Below are 20425 nucleotides of genomic sequence, written 5' to 3' on the forward strand. Positions count from 1 at the left end.
TTCTTTCAGACTGCAAAGAAAGAAATGCTAGGCAAGTTGATATAGATTGGAGAGATGTAGGAAATTTATCATTTGTTTTTATAACTCTTCTACTGTCATGTTGCTATTCTTGCAGTTTTATGAAGAGCTGACTGCTCAATGTTATAGAGTATTCATAAATGATGATTAATTAATCCATTTTGGTGGCCTACTCTGAGCAAACAAACCTCAGAGTTAATTTAATTCTCCACTCTTGGTTTCAGAAGAAAAAAAATACAGCATTTTCAGTTCACTAGAGGATATAATATTCTCAAATCAGTCACTTTCCAATTAATTTTGAATAGCGAACACAGCAAGGAAATTTTGTTCTTGTCCATTTACTTCTATTAAGGATTCATTTTCAATAATCAGAGAATTCTGAGTCAGCTCATTTTTACCTTAAAGGCTTGCTCCTGACACTTTAATAAATTATCGTATGGTGTGTGCTTGAAGGTAACAGATTCTTTTTCTCTTTACCCAATAACAGTCTTGTTGACACGCAGTCATTTATTACCATCTCTGCGATCACATAACTTACTGGAAGTAATTCTGATAAAGTACCAAAATGCATGGTGTGGGGTATCAGCTTTCATAAAGAAGGAAAACGTCACAAAAGAAAGAAAGAAAGGAGATGTGTTATCCTTGAGATATTTTCTTCACACTCTGAGTTTTAAGCTAATTAATTTCCAAATATGCTGCTGAAGGCTTGAGATTCCATGGGATATTATTTTCTTATACCAGCTTTTAGCAGGTGGGGTGACTATGTGGAATGGAGGAAAAAAGAATGATTTATAAAGGGGAAAAAATATTCCAAAGCCTGAGCAAGGTTGGAGTAGATTTAATCATACACCTAGACTTGGATGATAAAAGTGGCTTCAACTTTTATGTTTGTATTATAATATTTGTATCATGTTATCAGTGCTTACAGGACTTTCAGTTACAACCGGAAATATCTTTAGGGGAAGAGGTGATTGAACCGTAGGTAAAGGTACTTTTGTAGCATCCTATCTTTCCATACAAATGTATATTGTTTGTATTGAGCATTAATACTTGCTGTGGCAGGAAGAAAACAAGGTGTTTACAATTCCAAACGTGCATAGGATTTAAGGGTTTTTCTGAATAAAGATATCACCCTCTTCCTCAGGCAAAAGCTGATGACTGTGTCCTGCGGTTATACTGCCTGCACAGGTGGCTCTGGCTGGGATGTCAACCTCATGGTCCTTTCCACAGGGACAAGCATCTGGCTACTCTCTTGTGCTTTACTGTAACCTTCACTTATATGTGGTAATAAGGTTTACATTGTCCAAGTAGGATGAACAGCCCCTGTACAAAGAAGAATAAGGCTCAACTCCCTTTTTTCATTTGATTTAGTATGTTTGTGACCTTTAAAACGAATTCTGACATAGCTGGTTAATAACATTTTAATTCAGTAAAACATATTCTTCTTGTATTGGAGAGGGACACTCCTGTCCCTACAGGCAGTAGCCTGCTAATTATGGCTCAACAAGTATTGACATTTTTGTAGTGGGGAGGTTGCTTACTTTCTTTTTCCTGTTCCTGAAACATGCTGAGATGCTCTGTTCACAGGGCCCTTATTAGAACTGCATTAGGAATTACTTTTGGATTGCAGTGTATTTCCTACAATGCCCAAGGTTATTTTTTATTCTTTCTACAGCTATGCTCAGAGAAACAAAGCAAATAAAAAGAAAAATATTATTAACACTCAAGATGTTTCATAATAACACTCCCACATCTCTTGTGGAAGGTATAAATTAACCTCTCTCTGCATTTACTTTTAATATTCTGAAGCAATAACGTGTGATTCTCATCTGTTTGTGTGACAAGTGAGAGCAAGAAATAAGAACAAAATGTTCAAGGGATGGCACATGTGGGACATGTGGAATCTAGATCGACAGACTGGATATGAACAATAACCCTTTAGGGTGAACATTCAAAAATGTAAAGGCATTTAAGTGACCTTCAAAATTAAAAGCATCCCATGACACTTACAAAGATTTTTGCCTATTTCTGCAGCGTGTGATCATGTCTTGTTCAAAGTTAGAATAATAATGTACCTTATTATGGACTGTCTATAGCTTCTCTTGAGTTGAGTTCAAAGTTACCTTTCAATCAAAAATCTGATTTCACTCTCCACAACCAAATTCCCACAAAAGAAGCTAATCTTCCTAAAATTCATACACCACATTTCATCTCAGGTTAAAGCTTCTTAGGGATGTTTGATTGAAGCAGAAAAATGAATTTTTAAAAAAATGTGTCTTTCTCCTTTTCTGCTTCTTTTTTTTTTTTTTAAACTTTAAAAATGACTTGATCTGTCAGTTGTATATATTTCTTATTTTGTTGGCTTTGAGGGCAATAAGTGGTTTGTGCAGGGTATGCATGTATCTCGATACACTATGTGGTGATATAGATATAAATCTAGAGTAAAGATAGATAGACAGATATAAATAGAGATATGTAGGAATGGCCCATGCAAGTTCTTTACAGTAGAGCTACGAAAAGGAGACAGTGGGAGACTGAATTAAAATGCATTGTAAGAAGCAAGGGAAGGGTTAGCCCAGCCAGCTTCATGTGTGTAACAAGGAGAAAAAGGAAGGAAGAATAGGAAAAGAGAAACATCTCATGAATTAAGAGACTGGATGTAAAGAACAATCTGATTCTTGGTAGACATCTTCAATTTAACCACCTCTCTAGGGATGGCTGACCTTCTTTGCTCAGGCTACAGATAATCTTAATTCATTGTGTTCAGCTGTGACCAGGACAGAGATGGGAATGCCTTGAGATGGTTGGGGGTCCCACCTTAGGTCCACATCTCAAAGCTTCATAGACTTATTTTTGCTTTAGCGTTTGAGGTCCTTTTTTGTGCTGGTACTTGTTGGCTTAATAAAAAGCTGTCTGGGTTACAGAGGTTTTTGTTTTGTTTTTTAAGGAGAAATTACTCTCTCGCTCTTGTTTTTATAAGCAATAATATTTAGGGTTGTATTTATTAGCTTATCTTGGCTGTTAAATGTTTATGACTGTTCTTTATCATCTGTGAAACAGGGGAGTAAAGGAGATGAACTAGAAAACAGATACTGGAAGACCTTGTGGATACTGAAGATGTGATATATGGAACAATTTGTAAGAGCAAGCTTTAAATATGTCAGAGCATTTCTCAGGAGACTGCTGAAGGGCAGTGGTCAGAGAACATGGACTGAACCCACTTAGTTTTGAGCCTGCCATGTGGATGAGGAAAATCCTCCTTACATTTAAACTCCAATGGGATTCGCTAGCTTTTCTTATAAGAAACCTGCTTTTTGCTGCTGAAAGTATTTCAGTTTGGGAAGTGTATGTTATGAACGTTTTGTAAGTTATAAATTTTCATGGGTTACATTTCGAAGCACGGCAGGGGATTTGCCCTGTTCATCCCATTTAATCGCTCTACCTCATGCCTTGTGTTTGTTCATGATAGCAGGTGATGTGACTGAGTGTGCCTTAGAAAATATATTGCCGTGACTGGCACATTACAGATTTCATACGAAAGCTTTCAAAAGAAAGAAGGTACCTTAATATAGGTGAATTTTAATGTCACTTGTTTTCTCTGTGTACTGAGTACATCACAGACAGAAGTGCACATGAAGTTGGTTAACGTTTGATGGGAAGTAATTTAAAATAAAAAAAAGGAGGCACAGCACTGGTGAAGTAGACAGAGGGGAAGGATGATTTTACAAATGTAACCTGAGAATAGATAAATTTATTCTAGAGGCCAGTTATGTGAAGTAAATAATGAGAAAATGACAAGCAGAATAAAAAGAAATACTGACTGAAAATGACTGGAATGTTGAACTCCTTCAGATAAAATCTGCCTTAATTTTTTTAATAGTTATGTAAACCAGTGAAGCAAAGTTTTTAAAACAATTCTTTGAAAGCACCTCAAAGCACTGCAAAAAGTTACTAAAGAATTGGCATGGTTTAGGAAGAGAGAAAAGGAAATCATGCCTTTCGAAATGGTTTAAAAATAAATTTAAAAAGTCTTAAGTTGGCTTTGTTTTTTCCTGTTGAAGCAGTGAAATGCTGTACACCTGCAGAAAACCTAAATATTTTTTCCCAAGGAATTGCATTGTTATAGTTCTGGTCAGAGCCAGATAATTTCTGTCATATTTATGTAGCTGAGTAGTATTACATTTATTTTAAGGACATGGTATTTCTCTTGTATGATGCTTTAAAACAATCAAAAAATCCTGCCCCAAACTACTAGGCTAAAATAGACATTTCCTAATGAGTCTGACATTCTTTGATTTTTGGGTGGTGAGTTTTGCTTTGGGCCGACTGATGCCAGCTGTGACTCCCCCTGTACCACACACACCCTCACGAGGTCTTTAGTTCCAGCTTGAAGTGTTTGTGAGAGACAAGGAAAAAGAGAAGCACCAGAAATGAGCTACCAGAGCTTTCCTTTCTGGGAAGAACACGGCCAGTCTGTGCAGGGATGGGCAGGGGTGAACAGCTCTTTGGTATTAGATTCCTGAAGATATGTCTTGAGTAGCAATGTGCTTTCCTGACTAGTGTACTTTCTTGTTTGAAGATCTAACTACAATACAGACATATGTGTTGTCACTGAATCTTATTTTACTAACAAAAGTAGATTAGTTCCAAAGCAGCTTTGTAAAACTTTTTTTTATATTCTTTCCTTGATAAATGTTCTAGATGTCTTTCACTTCCTCCCCCCTTTTCCCTTGCTTCTTTCTACTGATTGTGGTGGTTTCACTGCTTTATTTTTACCACTGACACGGAAGTGCTGATGCTACAACTTTTAGGAATTCCATACTAATTAGGATTTAGCAAATAATTGATTGTTGATGTTGTCAAACTACAGAGTAAATAACATTGATGGTAATAATAACACTGATTGAACAGCTAGCTTTGGGAGAAAAAATATTTCAGTTACATGTTTCATTGCTTTTCTTGCATCAAATGGTAAACAAAAACTCCAGCGACCTCTGTAATGTCTAATTTTCTGTCCCAGACTGTATGTGTATGTATTATTTGTAAATACATGTGAAGCTTCTTGTTATTGTTCTAAGCCTCCAAATGAATGAAACCCTTCAGAGAGGAGCTAGATTGATACCTTTCAAAAGAGTTGTCTGTTCCCTTTTTCCACTAACTTTAATGAGCTTTGCTTTGAAGTGCAAAGAATATACAAAGAATAAGTACTACAAACTGTAGACTTGAGCAGCCTTCTGCATTGGTTGGGTCCTGGAAAGGTCTGGCTGGGATTCTTGTAATCCTCATTAAAACTCAAAGGAAAGTTTGATTTCTGTCCATGTTGGTGGAATTTATCCCTCCTCTGCATACTACTAAATCATCTCTGCCAGACATGACTCATCTTCAGGATTCATAAATTAGAAAGTGAAAATATCTCTCTTGAGCCACAGAGTATCTGGTAGAAGCCATTAAAAAAAAAAAAAAGAATATCTCTGTAAACTCTTTATCCTAATGCAATGACTCCTGGGCATTTCCTAATTTAACCATCTATGTAGTATTGCTTTATGGAAGTGCAAACATTTTAGATATGAGCTTAATATTTATTTCTCACACATTTGTTGAAACTGCTGACTCCAAGCTGAGTAACAGATAGGGTTTTGTAAGTCACTTGCTTGTTGAGGCTTAGGAGAGGGCAAAGGAAAGAAAATTTGCCTGCAGCCTTTGTTGGTGACATGTTTTAAAGTTATAGAAGGCTGGCGGAAATTTGGTTCTTGCCCTTTTCAAGATTTAGTTGCAGGTTCCTTACCCTATGCAAAACCCTTACCATTTCCCACCTGTTCCCTGCTGAAGCTGCTTTGTGAAATTCTCACATGTGAAGTACATGGAATATGTACTGATGGAAGAAATTGTGTTGCAGTCAATGCAGGCTACTGCTCACTGTTATCGTTAAGAGACTTGCAATCTGACCCTAAATTAGTTATAAATAAATTCTTCCTATTTAGTGAATTTGCTTCCCCACATTTCATTATTCTTGAAATGTGCTTCAGTAATCAAACTAATTGAAAAAGTGTTTAATCAAAACTTGATTGCTTAAGTTGTGCTCCTACTTGTACTTGTTTGGAGGGAAGAGAAAATAATATAAATGGATGGCATAACCGCCTAAGGAAACATGGACTTCTCTGTGGTATACTTCACAACCCATATTCACTGCTGAAATCCTGTTAAAAACACAATGACAAATTGAGTCACTGCTTTGTGCCAGGAAACCCTGGTCTTCCATGTCATCCAGGGTAGGTATCTTCCTAAACAAAGTAGGATTATAGTCCATGTGCTATGCCCATGCAATGGAGAGAACCACGATCTTTTACCTGTTTTTTAACTCTGCTGGAGACTGTTTCAATTAGGTGTGACTGACTAATGACCTGTTTAATGTATAGATGTCGATGCAGAGGGGGCATTAGGTCAGTGGCGATGGGGTTGGAAAGCAGGTAGTCCTCCTGGAAGCTGGTGTTCATGTTGGCTTTGGCTCTGTTGTGCTTGGACTGCTATTATATTCATGCTTAACCACTTTCTGCATCTCTGCAGAGCAGCTTATAACACTGCTTGTTCACGGACTTTCAGGTTTCTGTTTCTTTGTCCCTGACATCTTAAGCTAGAAGGCCAGAAAGAGTTGATTTTCTGGTTTTAGACAGCTAAATAGCTGTAATCCACAGCAAAGGGTGGTGGTGTGCCGATTTTAATCAAGGCACTGTAATTATTTCTGAAATTTGAAAGAGTCTGAAAAAGGCTGTCTTGAAGTGTGTATGGAAAACCTGTAATAATCCTATTTGCTGGAGAGTAAAGTATGGCTTTTCACTTCTGGAAGCCTTTTTTTCAAAACAGCTGTGGACATGAACTGAACTGTTTTCAGCTGTACTCTTGTCCTCCCTAACTAGTGAATATTTATGGCAATGGTCCATGTAAAGGGGCAATTGTTGGACTAGTAAGATGAAGGAAGGAGGCTGGTGAGTCTGTACTGGATAGTGAAGGGAAAGAGGGCCCAAACTGTACAGTAACTATTTTAGCTCTTTTTAGCTAGTGTTGTTAGTCTACTTCTTACAAGCAATAGATTCACAATACTTTCATCAATGAGGTGAACTGGAAGAGTGAGAGAAGTTTTGTTTTTAGTTCTCCAACAACTTGGGTAATTTTCAGGTGGCTGTAGGAAATGCGTTACAGCAGCAATGCTTGTGTGTAGGTGGGGGTATGAGATGTGGAGTGTGCTGCTCCTCTGTATCCACCCATGGAGCAAGCTCATGCTTACATTGCTCCCACCACATAGTGGTTTTGTACGTACAGTTCAAAAATGTAACAATTATCTTGTACGTCTGTTTAAGCTCAGAGTATCTGAAATAGTGCAAGAACTATGCTGTTGCTTTAGAGTGGTGGTTTTTATGTGTGACACCGGTAATGTTTTGCATGCTCAAGGACATAGAGTAAAAGAGAGGGAAGATGTGAGGATTGAAAGCCTATTGGGAATGGTGTCGGAGGTCTGCAGGGAGCCAAAGCCAGTGTACCCTTTTCCAGACTGGCTTTTGAGAACAGTCTCATCTTCAGAATTGGACCTGGATTTTGATTTGGATGACCTTCAAAAGAGAAGCCAGAAGAGGAAACAGACACTTGTGCAATGTTTGGGAGATCAAAGTGAACTTGGGAACCATGTTTTCTGAGAGTACTGGTATGGTCACAGCTTTCCAGGATTTTTAGTCCTGTTACCTCTTTGTTATAGCTTGGTGTTAATCTGTACAACTATACTTCAGTGCAGGCTTGATACTGTTATTCATAGGCAGGGTCGTCCAGAGGGCAACTAGACCTCAAACAGAAGCTCTCAAATATGCTAGAAAAAGTGTTAGTTATCTGAGATATGACTGTGAAAAGGGGGACTGTGCTTTGCTGCTTCCAGCCCTTACCCTAACTGCTATGAGAAGATGTCATTGAATGACACAGCCTGTGTTTGTTTGATTGGCTTTTTGTTTAAAAAGTACATTAGCAACTATTTATGAGTGAGTTTGTTTTTATAGGGAAAGAGTCTAGATTTTCAAGGATCTAAACCCAAAATGTTATTATAAATTACACCTAACTTGGAACTGTTGTCCCACTACTGTGTTAGGCTCATCTGCAGAAAAATAAGTGTAGAAACTGGCAAAGGGAGAAAAGAATCTCCACAAAAATTGGGCAGGCAATGACCACAAACAAATTCTCTTGGAAACCCTCTTCTAACTTGTAGTTACTTGATGATCAAGAAGACACCTCATATGATAATAAAAATGATCGTCTGCTGTAGCTGTAGAAAAGGCTTTGTGAAAACAGATCTTCCTTTTATATTTTTGCCCTGTGCTTTTCCAACCAGGTGGCCATAGTGAAGGACACCATGCAGAACAGGGCAGATAACTAACTAGATGCATACGGAGGTTTCTAACCCCGGGCCATTCTTTGGCTCGGGAATATGATCTTTTATGGTAATAACACACATAATTTGTATGTAACTTCAGTTGTCATGGTAGCCTGGCGGCACTGTGAGAATGCAATTGCATGTGTTTTCTTTCAGCAAACAGAAGTAGTTTTATACCACCTTTGCACTACGGAAGAGTGCACCCCCATATGGAGGGGCTCTCCTTTCCCCTTGTTGTGTGCACATGACTTGCACAAATGCATTTGGTAATTGCACAAACCTGCTTGAGACCAGACCCCACTGAGCAGGAAACTGATGCAACTCTGTGTCAGTAGAATTAACAGGAGTTACTGTATTCCTGCAGATCATCTCCACACCAGAAAATTTTTGCCATTGCTTTTAAAGAGTAAAAGACAATTTTTTTTTATTAAACAGTGTCAATAATGCAACAATCAACAATGGTACAAGTAATTCCTTTCCTGCAAAACCTGAAGTAGGATAACTGCAACACTGTGTAAAGCAGCCTGCATACTACAGCAGGTGATGCATTCTTGTTAGGATTTTATTTTATGGATATGGATTCTGTCCATGATCTATGTTTGCTATCTCATTTGTTATGACTCAACAGCAACAAAATATTAAATTATGGCTTTGAAAAAGCCTTTGCATTCCAGACAGTTGCTCTTTTCCATAATCTATTTGGAAAACTTGTGCTGGTTTACACTGTACTGCTCTTGGTAAACCACTGAACTGCACAGGTTGATGTCCTAGTACTAAGAAAGCTTATTAATGAATGTAGATGTGTGAAAAGCTTCTAGGCTATAGGATGGAAAGTCTTTCCTTGCTATTCGAGTATGCACTGCTGCCAGATTGGAGAACACAACAGATTCAAAACATGTTTTTTCATTCAACTGAATTTGTGGTTGGCCAGTAGAAGAAGCACTCTATTGATCTTTTTCAGAAGATACCTTACATTATGAAATACTTATCTGCAAACAGTTTCAAATTAACCATCAAAACACTACATCCTCTCATATTGAATAAAAGAAAGGTCTTTCAATTTTTTAATTTGTGTGCTGTTCAAACTTGTTATTTAAAGGAAAAAGGGGTATATGAATATAGATGACTTTGTTTCCTAGTCACATCAGATTCCTTCTGAGATAAGGCTAGATTTTGATTTTACTGCTGTCAGTCAGTGCATATTTCATAGAGTAGTGTACCAACCTGACCTGAATGACGGTGGGGTTTTGTGGCATATCTTACTTCAGCTCACTCATGATTAAATTATATTTCTTCCTGTCTGAACAAGCCCTATATTGGAACACATTCATGCTTAGAGCTAGGGATCTGCATGTCACTATTTCACTTGTGTCACTTGGCTCAGTAAAATATCAGTTTTGATGAGGTAAAGATAAAAAATAGTAAGTGGGAGGGGGGAATCAAACATGAATAACAGTATAGAAAAGCTGTTCTTTTCAAATGCCACCCAATAATATATGTTGCTCTCTCCAGTTATTGGAGCATAACTCCATCAAAACAAGCTCGTGTACTGAAGGAAACCAAAGAAAATCTTTCCCCTCACGCACCCTTTTTTTGAAAGACAGTCTTTTAACTCAGTTGTGAGCACCACAGATGCATGATTAAATCTGGAAAACTTTGCTTGCTGTTACGTATTGTCTTCCTAGGAAAGGTCCTTTCTCTGCTGCATCACTCTTTGAAGCCTCATTACCAGTAAAAGGCAGACAGCAGAACTGCTCTCAAGTATCTGTGTTACGTTCAGCGGGACACCAAGACTTCCCATCTGTGCTGCAGGACTTGTCTGGGGAGGGATTTGGCCCTTTTCTGGGGAAGCAAATGAGGGAAGGGGGTTCCTCCTGCGGGCCTGGCATAAGGAGCTGGTATGTCAGAGCTCCCACAAGGAAGATGCTCCAGCACCTATGAAGTTGGTCCTGCTTGGGAATTGCCTGGAAGAGCGAGGCTAATGAATTATGGAGAGTGTAATAAATGGTGGTAGAGGCCTATCTGGTTTCTTTTGGAATTCAATAATAGCCTTTAAAATAATTTTTAGACTAACTGAAGGCTGACCCTCTCCCATAGCCTCTACCTGTCTTTGGAAAGAATGTTTGGACACAGTTGTTCAAAAAATCCAAAGGCTGAAATTCCTAATGAGCAACTATGAGCTTGTGGCTTCTTGCTTATTTGCTGTCAGTAAGAAAGAAGAAACAGAAATCGGGGCAAAGGCAAATTGTAGGAGAGGAAAGTCAGGGTGGTCTTAACATTCTCACAAGCTTGGACACGGAATAGGTGATTGACTGAGGAATTCGGGATATTCTGAGCATCTCTTATGGAGTAAGAACATACTTTATTACAGACTGCTGAACTGCCTAAAGCTGAAGGAATCTATCAATCGAAGTATGATAAAGCTAAGGATAAATTCCAGCAGCATCCAAAGACAGTGATGAGCCAAGTTACACTTAAGGAAACTATGAGAAGAAAAGCCAGTCTGAGGGAACTGTAGGTAATGGAGAGACAGGACAAAGAACAGGGATATTTTTTATTTTCAAATTAGGTGTCATGTGTATGATATAGAAAAAATCATAATAGAAATGTTCCATTTCTTTAAACTCACTGATTCTTTGACTCAGATACCAGTTTAGCTCCCCAGCCAAAATTTTCACCCACAAGCACCTAATTATATAATATTTAGGTCTATATTTAGGTCTCTAAATAAAGTGACCTGGATTTGAGAGCTGGCTCCACCTGAGGTTTCTTTAACTCTACAGACAAGTCAATGAGTACCGTAGTTTAAAACCTACAAAAATTAGGCCACCTGGCAAGACACAGTACATTTATCTTGTGAGTAGTATAGCTTGTATGGGTGAAATGGGAAGAAGGATGGACAATGGCAAATACATATATCTATTTTTTTCCCCTTGTTCTTCCTCCTTCTACCTCTAGACTGCTGTCTTACACGGCACCAGTCTGTTGTTCACAGGCAAGAGAACTACGACTTCAAAATGTAGTGTTTGCGGTTATGTAGCTTTCCTCCTTGGTAAGCACAATCACATATGTACATTGTGTTGTCGTGTGTGTGTGCATGTGTCGGTTAGCACAGCACAGTTTGGACTGCTTTATTAGTTGAGAGACAAAATTACATTATAGCGATGCAAATCAACCTTAAAGTCTGTGGCACTTTTGATAAAGCCATATGTATGTGTGTATGTGCACACATATAGATATATATATATGTAGTTAATAGTTTATGTAATGTTGACTGAGAAAAATAAAAGCAGCACTGAGCAAAGCAAGTGTTCTTGGGTAACACTGCTTCTGATGCTGCTATGCAAGTCGTTTTTGTGAAGTACCACCTTTCTTGCCTATATATACTTGTCTCAACATACTAGGAATGTTTAGCCAGTTTAATCTCTTTTTATTTATTTTTTTTTCTCTTTATTTTCTTTTTCTTTTTTTTTCTTCACCTGTAACTATTAAGTGATATATGGCCATTAGAAGGCTGTGTACTGCTTGGTTACTCTTTAGCTGCCCAAAATCTATTTTAAGAGCCAGTGGTGGGATAATATCAGCCCTGAGCCCTGGGGTTTCTATCGAACTACATCAGGAATGCCTAGGGAGCCAAGCTTATGGCAAAAAAGAAAGGTGGAATAAGACTACACAGCTCTCCCCTCATGGGGACTCAGCTTCAGGATGGGAAACAGTTTGGAGCTGAAATGAACACATTTTCCTGTAACTTGTTGCATACATTCCATAGTTAGAAATTAACAGGAGACATTTTGCATCTTTCCTTTTAAACTTCTTGTTACCTCTGAGCAAGTGGTCTTGACTTTTATTTCCCAAACAAGATGAAAGAAAACTGATCTTCTTCCCGCCCACCTCCCCGTTATTCAGATTGTCCGAAAATAGCAAAAGAAGGTACCTACGGGATTCAGGAGGATGGTGAGGAAGAGTTCACCTCCTTGGATACTTTTGTCCAGCTCCTGAGGACCCCCAGGATATTCCTTATAAAAAATAGTATGAGTGAAAAGGCCACAGGTCTGTCGAGGGAGCACCTGAGAACAAAATAACAGTGCTGTTGTGACATTAACTTATTTCTGCAAACTTACCCTTGTACATCCACCCTAATCCCTCCAGCAACTCAAAGAAACAAAAGTGCAACCCTTTGTGCCTCTGTGCTCTGGTGTGTTTATTTATGGGCTCCTTTGTGCCCTCTGTATGCTCATGGTAAGCAAACACTATCCTGCAGATGTGGAGATTTCCAGATGTCAGCTGAAAAGCTGCAACACAAAAGCCCCGAGCTTTCATGCAGACTTTTATTCAGCTCATACAGCCATAATTAAGTGTTTGTTTCTTGCTATTTGGAAGGGGAAGAAAACAAAAAGTCAAAACTCTCTTCCCTTAGCAAGATTAGTTTATTAACAGATAAATAGTGCTTCCTGGCCATCGTAGCTATCTCAGGCAATTAATCTTACTGTTCTTGAGACATTGAACCGAATTTGTATTCAAGGCTGTAGTCCACGAAAGACCTGTTGTTTCATAATTTCCTCAGTCCTGAAAACCATACCGAACCCTTCATTCCTGTTTGAGACATGTGCACAGGACTGGTGGGATATTTGCATGAAACTGGCCCAAGGTCAACTCGCCTTCCCATCATAAATCAAGAGACTGTGTGCCAGAAAAGTGAGCTAGCAGATGTGGGAAAACAAACTCATCTTGGAGAACTAGATGTTTTAGTTACATTATGAGCCGGCTACTATCAAAGTGCTCTGGTACGGCAAGTAAAAACAACAACTGTCAGGGCTTATGGATACTGCCTGATGTATGCAGATATATAATTCACTTGAGGGAGGACTTTTGTTTCCCTCCAGTCAGTGGTTTTGCTTTTCTACTCAGTTAAAACAACAAATAAGACCTACATTCAGCAGAGCACTCTAATATATGTGTAAATACACTGCTGAATTTGAGTCTATTCCAATAGTAGTTGGGCTCTGTGAAGTATCTTGTTTTGATTAAGATGTTTCTTTTGTCTTGTTTAGGGGATCACAATTTTGACTTTATATGCATATGAAATATTAAAGTCAGCTGGGACTTTAAAGCATCCTTGGACTTGTCCTTGAAATATTTCTAAGTTAGGTATGTTCAATTTTTGCAATTGTGTTTCACATACCTATGGGGTTGTAACTGGCCAGTAAGACAGGTCAAATTATTTTGTACATTTTCCTGCCCTTCATACAGTTGAAATGTGTATGTGAGCATCCTTCTCATGCAAACACATGATCTTGTAAGAGTCAGGCACATGTCCCGTCCCTGGGTCTGGGACGAAGCTCAGAAGGAAATCTTGGCCTGAGAGAAGTGCCATATTTGCTGGAGGAGATTACTTATACCTGTTCACCTTCCCAGGTGGTGGATTTCTAATCTTTTCACGCATAAAGGTGAACCAGATCTTGAAACACAGGTCTTAGGCAGTTTAATGAATTTCAAAGTATGCGTTTATAACTCAATTGATGGTTGGACTACAACTACGTATAGTTTCTGAGGATTACATTTGCAGTTGCCTGACTTTTTTTTTTTTAATTATTTTTTTAAATTGACTGCATAACAAATGCACTATTTTGGCATCCTTACAAATCCTTGATAGTGGAGAATTTTAATGACTGCTGTGAAACTTGAAGCCATTGGTAAAAATAGCATACTTTTGAGTCGCTTAAAGTACTATTGCTATGAAGCATGGAAATGCAGTGTACCATGATGCCATTGTGGATGAAGCCCCGTCTGTACCGTGCAGGCTTCAGGTGTGGGTATTCTTCTGTGCTGGTCACTCGGATGTGCCAAACCTTCTTCCAGGCCTCGTACAGCTGGATGTGCACCGGGTAGACCCCCGAGTGGTGCGGAGCCACCGCGTACCCCATGTGAGTCGGGATGCCGTGCTCCTGGGACACAGCAGAGGGAGGAATATATTTAGGAAGAGAAAAATAACATATAATTGTTCAAAGCTTATTTTTCTTGCAGACTGCAGCATCAGAGAAGCTGTTGTCCTTGGACAGACTTGTATCTATTTGTATGTGGCACAAGCTAAAAATGGGGGACAGAGGAGGGAAACTGGAATTACATTTTGATAACTGCAGAGTGATAAATAATCCTCTAGGATTATGTTGAGTTACTGTTATATGGCATAGATTTGCCTGCTTGTTCATTACATACTACATTTATTTTAATATATGTCCTACCTGTTTGGCTCTTTTTAAAGGTAATCTGGTAAGCTGATGCTGCTTATTTAGTAAGCTATCAAATAGCAGTAAACAGAAGGAAAAAACATTACAATGACATACATAGGATTTTTTTCTGTTTCTTATTTCTAGAATAAGAGCAAGATTCCTTCCTGATTTAAAAATAAATAAGTATCCCCAATAGCTTCTGAATCTGCTTATATTTTTCCATAGTACTAGGGTAGTAGCAAAAAAGCTGGACTTTGATGGACAGTGATGGACAGCTTTTTTGTTTCATAAATATTTATTCTATGATTCTATTAAGATTCTATGAGGAAATGTGTGCATTTTCATGGATAGAATCTATAGATTATCTTGAAAATATCTCCTGATGGCACAATGAAGTAGTTAATGTGCAGACCAGAAGGAATTAAGGAAGATGCTTAAATAGGTGTGTGCTGATCTGCTCACTTTGTTCCTGATGCTCTCCTGCCTCGGTTCTGCTCCTCATCCCTCCTGCTCCTGAATTAATGTGGGCTGTCTGAAGAACCCGTCTGATGACAAGGCCTGATAACCACATCTATGTGGGTACAAACTGGAACACAGGAGGTTCCATTTAAATATGAGAAGAAACTTCTTCTCAGTGAGGGTGACAAACACTGGAACAGGCTGCCCAGGGAGGTTGTGGAGTCTCCTTCTCTGCAGACATTCAAACCCGTCTGGACACCTTCCTGTGTAACCTCATCTGAGTGTTCCTGATCTGACGGGGAGATTGGACTAGATCATCTTTTGAGGTCCCTTCCAACCCCTGACATTCTGTGATATAGACCAGAACATTTTTTAAAGACAGCAAATTATTTGAAGTGTAAGCAACACATGTGAAATTGAGGTAATTAACTTCACTGGTCTGAGTGACTATTCAGAAATGCATCCAGCATTGGTCACCAGCTACCAGCAGAGAGGAAAGCTGTGCTCTGCCTCCTCTCCCTTCTGCAGGGCTCATTTCCAGCAGGTTTAGTAAAAGCCCATTTCAACTGTCCCACGGCATCTCCAGATTTGCAGGGTGTCCTGCTGCAGTGGCTCTCACTGTAGATCGCTGCCCACACTCTGATGTTTACCAAATTCCTTTTATTCCTGGTATAGCACAGTGTGGAATAATGCTGGGCAAGTGACCTGGATACATCAGCTGTTTTCTGTTCCCTCTGAACATCAGTTTTAAATGAAATGGCTAAAATGTGAGTTGATGATTTTTTTTTTTCTGTCCTTCCTCTTGCCCACGTTATCTGAGAACTGTTGATTACTTTAATTCCAGGAACAGCAGGTTCTTCTGGGTATCTTAAAGTACTGTGCAAATAAAGGCTTTTGGTTCATTGACAAAAATTAATTTAAATCTGTGGGGAACACTTGTTCATACATCACATAATGCAACCACTTAAAATTATCCATTCCTTATTAGTAGAGATCTTAAGTTACCAGCTGATCTTGAAAAAGAGAAACCCAAACTCATTGTTTCATAATTTACTGAGAGGAAAATGTAATTTGTGCTTATTAATGTTGTTACCTGCCTGAAAGGCATGACTCAGTTTAAGGGTGAAATGACGAATGGTTCTATAATGAGAAGTGTCAAATCACTCTCTTCTCTACTTTTTTGCCATAGACGTGTAGAAAGGAAAAAGCTGTATCTAAAGATTTCTGAAGTCTGGCAATGTATTATTCTGCCTGAGTAGTCTGTGATGCTCATGCTGTCAATATACTGTTAAATATGCTGTATTAACTTGAATCTATGAGCCTTCACCAAACCAGTGTTAGGGAGTATACAGACAAGTAAATGTAAGGGAAATGTGTCTTGAACTAGATAAAGAACACTTCACTGAATATGTCCAAAAGTAGGTACCTGGATGAATACATGCAAAATCCTGTTTATCTACTTACAATTTGCTGCTGGTATTGCCATAGCAACAGAATGGTGAAATGGTAATTGACCATTCACAAATAAAATAAGGGAGTTTTTCATAAGTTCTCAATACAAAAAGCACACTGCATAGCTGTCACATAAATACATGTCAGTCACTCAGGTACCCAATATAACTTCAAGAAGAAACAAGAGCAAACAAATAATCACATTTTCTTTGGTCAGTTCCATGATCAGTTTACTCTGGTAAATTAAATATTGTGTTTTGTCTTTTAGTGACTTCTGTTGCTCTGTTTCCTTTTTTCTCTCATTTTGTTATATAATTTACTTTGGCAGTGAGGACTATGCATTTGAGTCCAAGAGGACTTAATCCAAGCTGTTGGGCAAAAATAGGAGAGGCCTTTAGTGAGCATATTTACTTATACATTCTAAGAGACAATTTCCTACAAGATTTTATTAGGTTGTTTTTACATTCAAGACTTCAATTGATTTTTATTTAAAAATTTGTTCAAGAACTTAGTGCATGCGTTTGTCTAGTCTGGAAAACATCTGGACCTTTTTGGCACTGAGAAAAACAGCACTACATTCCTTTGCACGCTTAAGCTGAGAGCCCAGATTAATTTTGGAGAGGTTAAACTTGTATTCTTATTTTACTTGTCCATTAAGAGATTTTCAATTCTAATTTAAATGACAGCATAATCCGAAGCAGCAGCAGTGTCTGGATGAGTTCAATGCTAAATAGAATCACTGTTACAAGCTGTGAGATGAAGGGAAGTCAATCAAAACAGTTGTTGCATTTTGGGCAGAAACATTCCCCAAGTCATCCCTACTTCCCATGCACTGGTTTGTGTGGTCTGGAGGCACAAAACCTGCCCTGTTTCAAGGGCTAGACCAAATTAGAAGATGTTCTCCAGGAGCACACCTCATGTTCTCCAGGCACCAGTGAGTGTGCACTACCTGGATTGGGCTGACACGAGCTCAAAATAACCCTCCCTCTGGTGCCTGCATCTGGCCAGCACATCTGGCCAGCGGCAGCTGCTTTACATTGCAGAGCCCAGGAAGTCCCTGTCTCATGCTGATGCTGATGCACCCAAACCAGAGCAGAGGGACCTGGAAATTCAGAGTCTGGCCAATGCAGCCTGGTTTGTCTGTGCACCCCTAGAGTTACCTTACTCAGCGCCCATACGTTGGACAGGGGCTTTTGTCTGGAAAACTGAAGCAATCTGCCAAGGCTTCCCATCTCTCTCGCTTACCAGGTTTGTTCAAGCAAGTAAAGATTCGCTTGAAACTCCTGACCTCTTTTGACCTTCCTGTTTGTACAGAAATGGGCTGTATTTGCCATGGGGAAGCATGTGCTTATTCTGCATCTGCAAAAAACCCTCTGCTAAGGAAAGCACAGGTAATACAGAATAGGCACTGCTTTCCAGAAGTAGGTATATTCTTGACAAGTAAGCTTGCATTCCTACAGCAGTTTTTCTGTGAGTAGTAGTTGGAAATTTGAACATAAAAGCATGTAGAAGATTTGGTATTTATATCTTATCCAACAGAAACCCCGCAGTTTTTGATCGCACCAAATATTACATGTCCTCATTAAAAAGCAGTAAGAAATAAAATTAAACAAAACCTAAAACTGTTATAATGCAACGGACATTCTGGTTCCTAAAGATTACTGGTGATTCTTTTTTCACAGAAACATCTAGTATTGACCATTGTTAGATAAAGAATTAAAAAAGCAGCCATTTAATTTACTAAAGCTTATGTCTACTGTTGATCTTTTCACAGTCACTTGAAGTGCAGCATTCCCTTTGGTGTAAAAGACTTATTAGATTAATACAACCTCAGATAAGTTTGCTAAATTCTTTGACTTTGTCCAACGGTAGGTGATAGAGGAAATGCAACACTTTTTGAGGTATCACCTTCTAAAGTTAAAAGATTTACATGTCTGATGTATTTTTACTACTGTAATGTGTTTCTAATATTGCTGCAGATGGGTGAGCTTTCCTCTGAGAGATTATACATTACTATGTTTAAAATACTTAGTAAAGTTTCTCTTATTTAGTAAAAGAATTTACGTTCTTGTCAGCACTCACAATAATGTGTAATATTTAATCTTTTATGGACACATAATTTTTGTTCACAAGGTTTACGTGTCTGGATATTTTTTATTGAATGAGCATTTCAGCCTCCAACTACTTTTAGTTCAATTCTAAACTTCAAAAATCTGTTTAAAAGTTCTCTAGCTTGACAAGACGGTTCAGCAAATGAGCAGTGATTATTATTGAGATATAGGAATCTATGCTGTATGAAGTTAAAATATGATTTTTAGTTTTATGGAATGGTATGTAATGTTTGAGTGACTGCAGCTGTTATAGATTACTGGGGTTGGTGGTCTGCAGAAGTGCTAGCTGTAGGAGCATAGAGCTTGTTGTCGCTTTATCTTGTGGAGCACAGTTGGCTTTGGAGAATTGTCACAAGGTTAGGCCACAGTAAGTAGTTTTAGCAGACTGAAACTTGGTTCCTACTTCAACTCCAGTATTTTTTTAATGAAGTGTAACAAATCTTACTAGCTCTGTATGTTTGTATCTGCTTGCACCATTGTTTTGTCATCTTTGTGATGTGCTTCCTTGCTGTCTAGTTGTACCATGAGCTGAGCAGGGAGTACAAGGGTCTTAATGAAGTGGGTTCTCGGGTGTTGGTGTCAGATACAGAACTGACAGGGACATGGGAAAAACCAGCTTTTTGCCAGTTTTACATTGTGGCCTCCCAGATACCAAGACTCCTGCTCTAGGCATGCTTCTCACCATTGCAGGCTACCAAGAGGCAGAGAAGATGTTGTGGTTTAAAATCAGAGATTTCTAAGGATGTGAAATGAAGAAAGGCAGCCTGGCACTGAGGAAGCTATACATGACCAGGAAAAGTGTAAACTCTTCATATGTATGGTACCAACTAAAGATGAGAAAGTAGAGGCAGTCTTAGGGATTTGCTGTCAAAGCACACTATGGAGATGGAGAAAAACACTAATGAAGACGAATTATTTAGGAAGGACCTTAAAGTTAGGCAGAATAAATCTCATATTTTCTGTACAGGACAATGTCATTCTATATATGCAGATAATTTACAGAATATTTTTAGAGGCAATCTCTAGTGGGCATCTCTCCTTCCCAACATTTACTACAGATATTAATAATGGGACAAATTAGACTCTCCTTCCATCACATGTAGATACATTTCATTTGTTATGTGGTCTCTACCTTTCATATTCTTGGTATTTAATTGGTATATTAAAAGCTCATGGTCTCTTTGTGGTTTGGGCAGCTGAAAAATTTTAGCCAGAGGAAGTGCTAATGTGCGTCTGTAGTTGGTTTAGAAACAGGAGACTGAATCCAAGAAGCATTACTAGACAGGCTCTGAATTGATTTGTTTGTTTTGTATATGCATATCTCTGAATCGATTAGTTCATTTTGTACATGTCTCTCTCACTTCTTCATATCAGATCACAGATACCTTTTTATAGTCGATGATAGTTTTTTGCCCTATCTCTACCATGCCTTGGGCACGTCTTTGCAAATGAGCACATAAGATAATCACCGAGCAAAAGAAAATCAAGGTATAAAATAAAGAGCTACAGGCTTTGGATTAAATATATTCTGCTTGGTTTGTCAGATAAGGATGTACAAAATGGGGGAGGAAGGATACCTTGTGATTAAAGGATGGCAGTGAAAACTTGGTTCATTTTATTTTTGGAATAAGTACTCTCAGAGACTTCTGCTTGTGCAATTTATTTACCTCTTTGTGTATCAATTGCATTGCCTGTAAACAAGGATAATAATACTTCAGATATTATCAGTTTGCAAAGTTTAATCC

The 20425-nt window shown here is 38.5% G+C and overlaps 1 protein-coding gene across 1 annotated transcript in view; it reads right to left on the reverse strand.

Annotated features, from left to right (window-relative positions):
- LOC309439181 (bifunctional heparan sulfate N-deacetylase/N-sulfotransferase 4) overlaps positions 1–20425 on the reverse strand; it is an 87183-nt gene that overhangs the window by 28464 nt on the left and 38294 nt on the right. Inside the window, exons 4-5 of the mRNA XM_082051375.1 lie at positions 14188–14373; positions 12367–12495 (exon numbers count right to left, since the gene is read on the reverse strand). Of these exons, the coding sequence (XP_081907501.1) occupies positions 12367–12495; positions 14188–14373 (315 nt within the window). The remainder of the gene's footprint in view (positions 1–12366; positions 12496–14187; positions 14374–20425) is intronic.

Source organism: Streptopelia decaocto (assembly GCF_964273445.1).
Source record: "Streptopelia decaocto genome assembly, chromosome: 4".
NCBI classification, from domain to species: Eukaryota; Metazoa; Chordata; class Aves; order Columbiformes; family Columbidae; genus Streptopelia; species Streptopelia decaocto.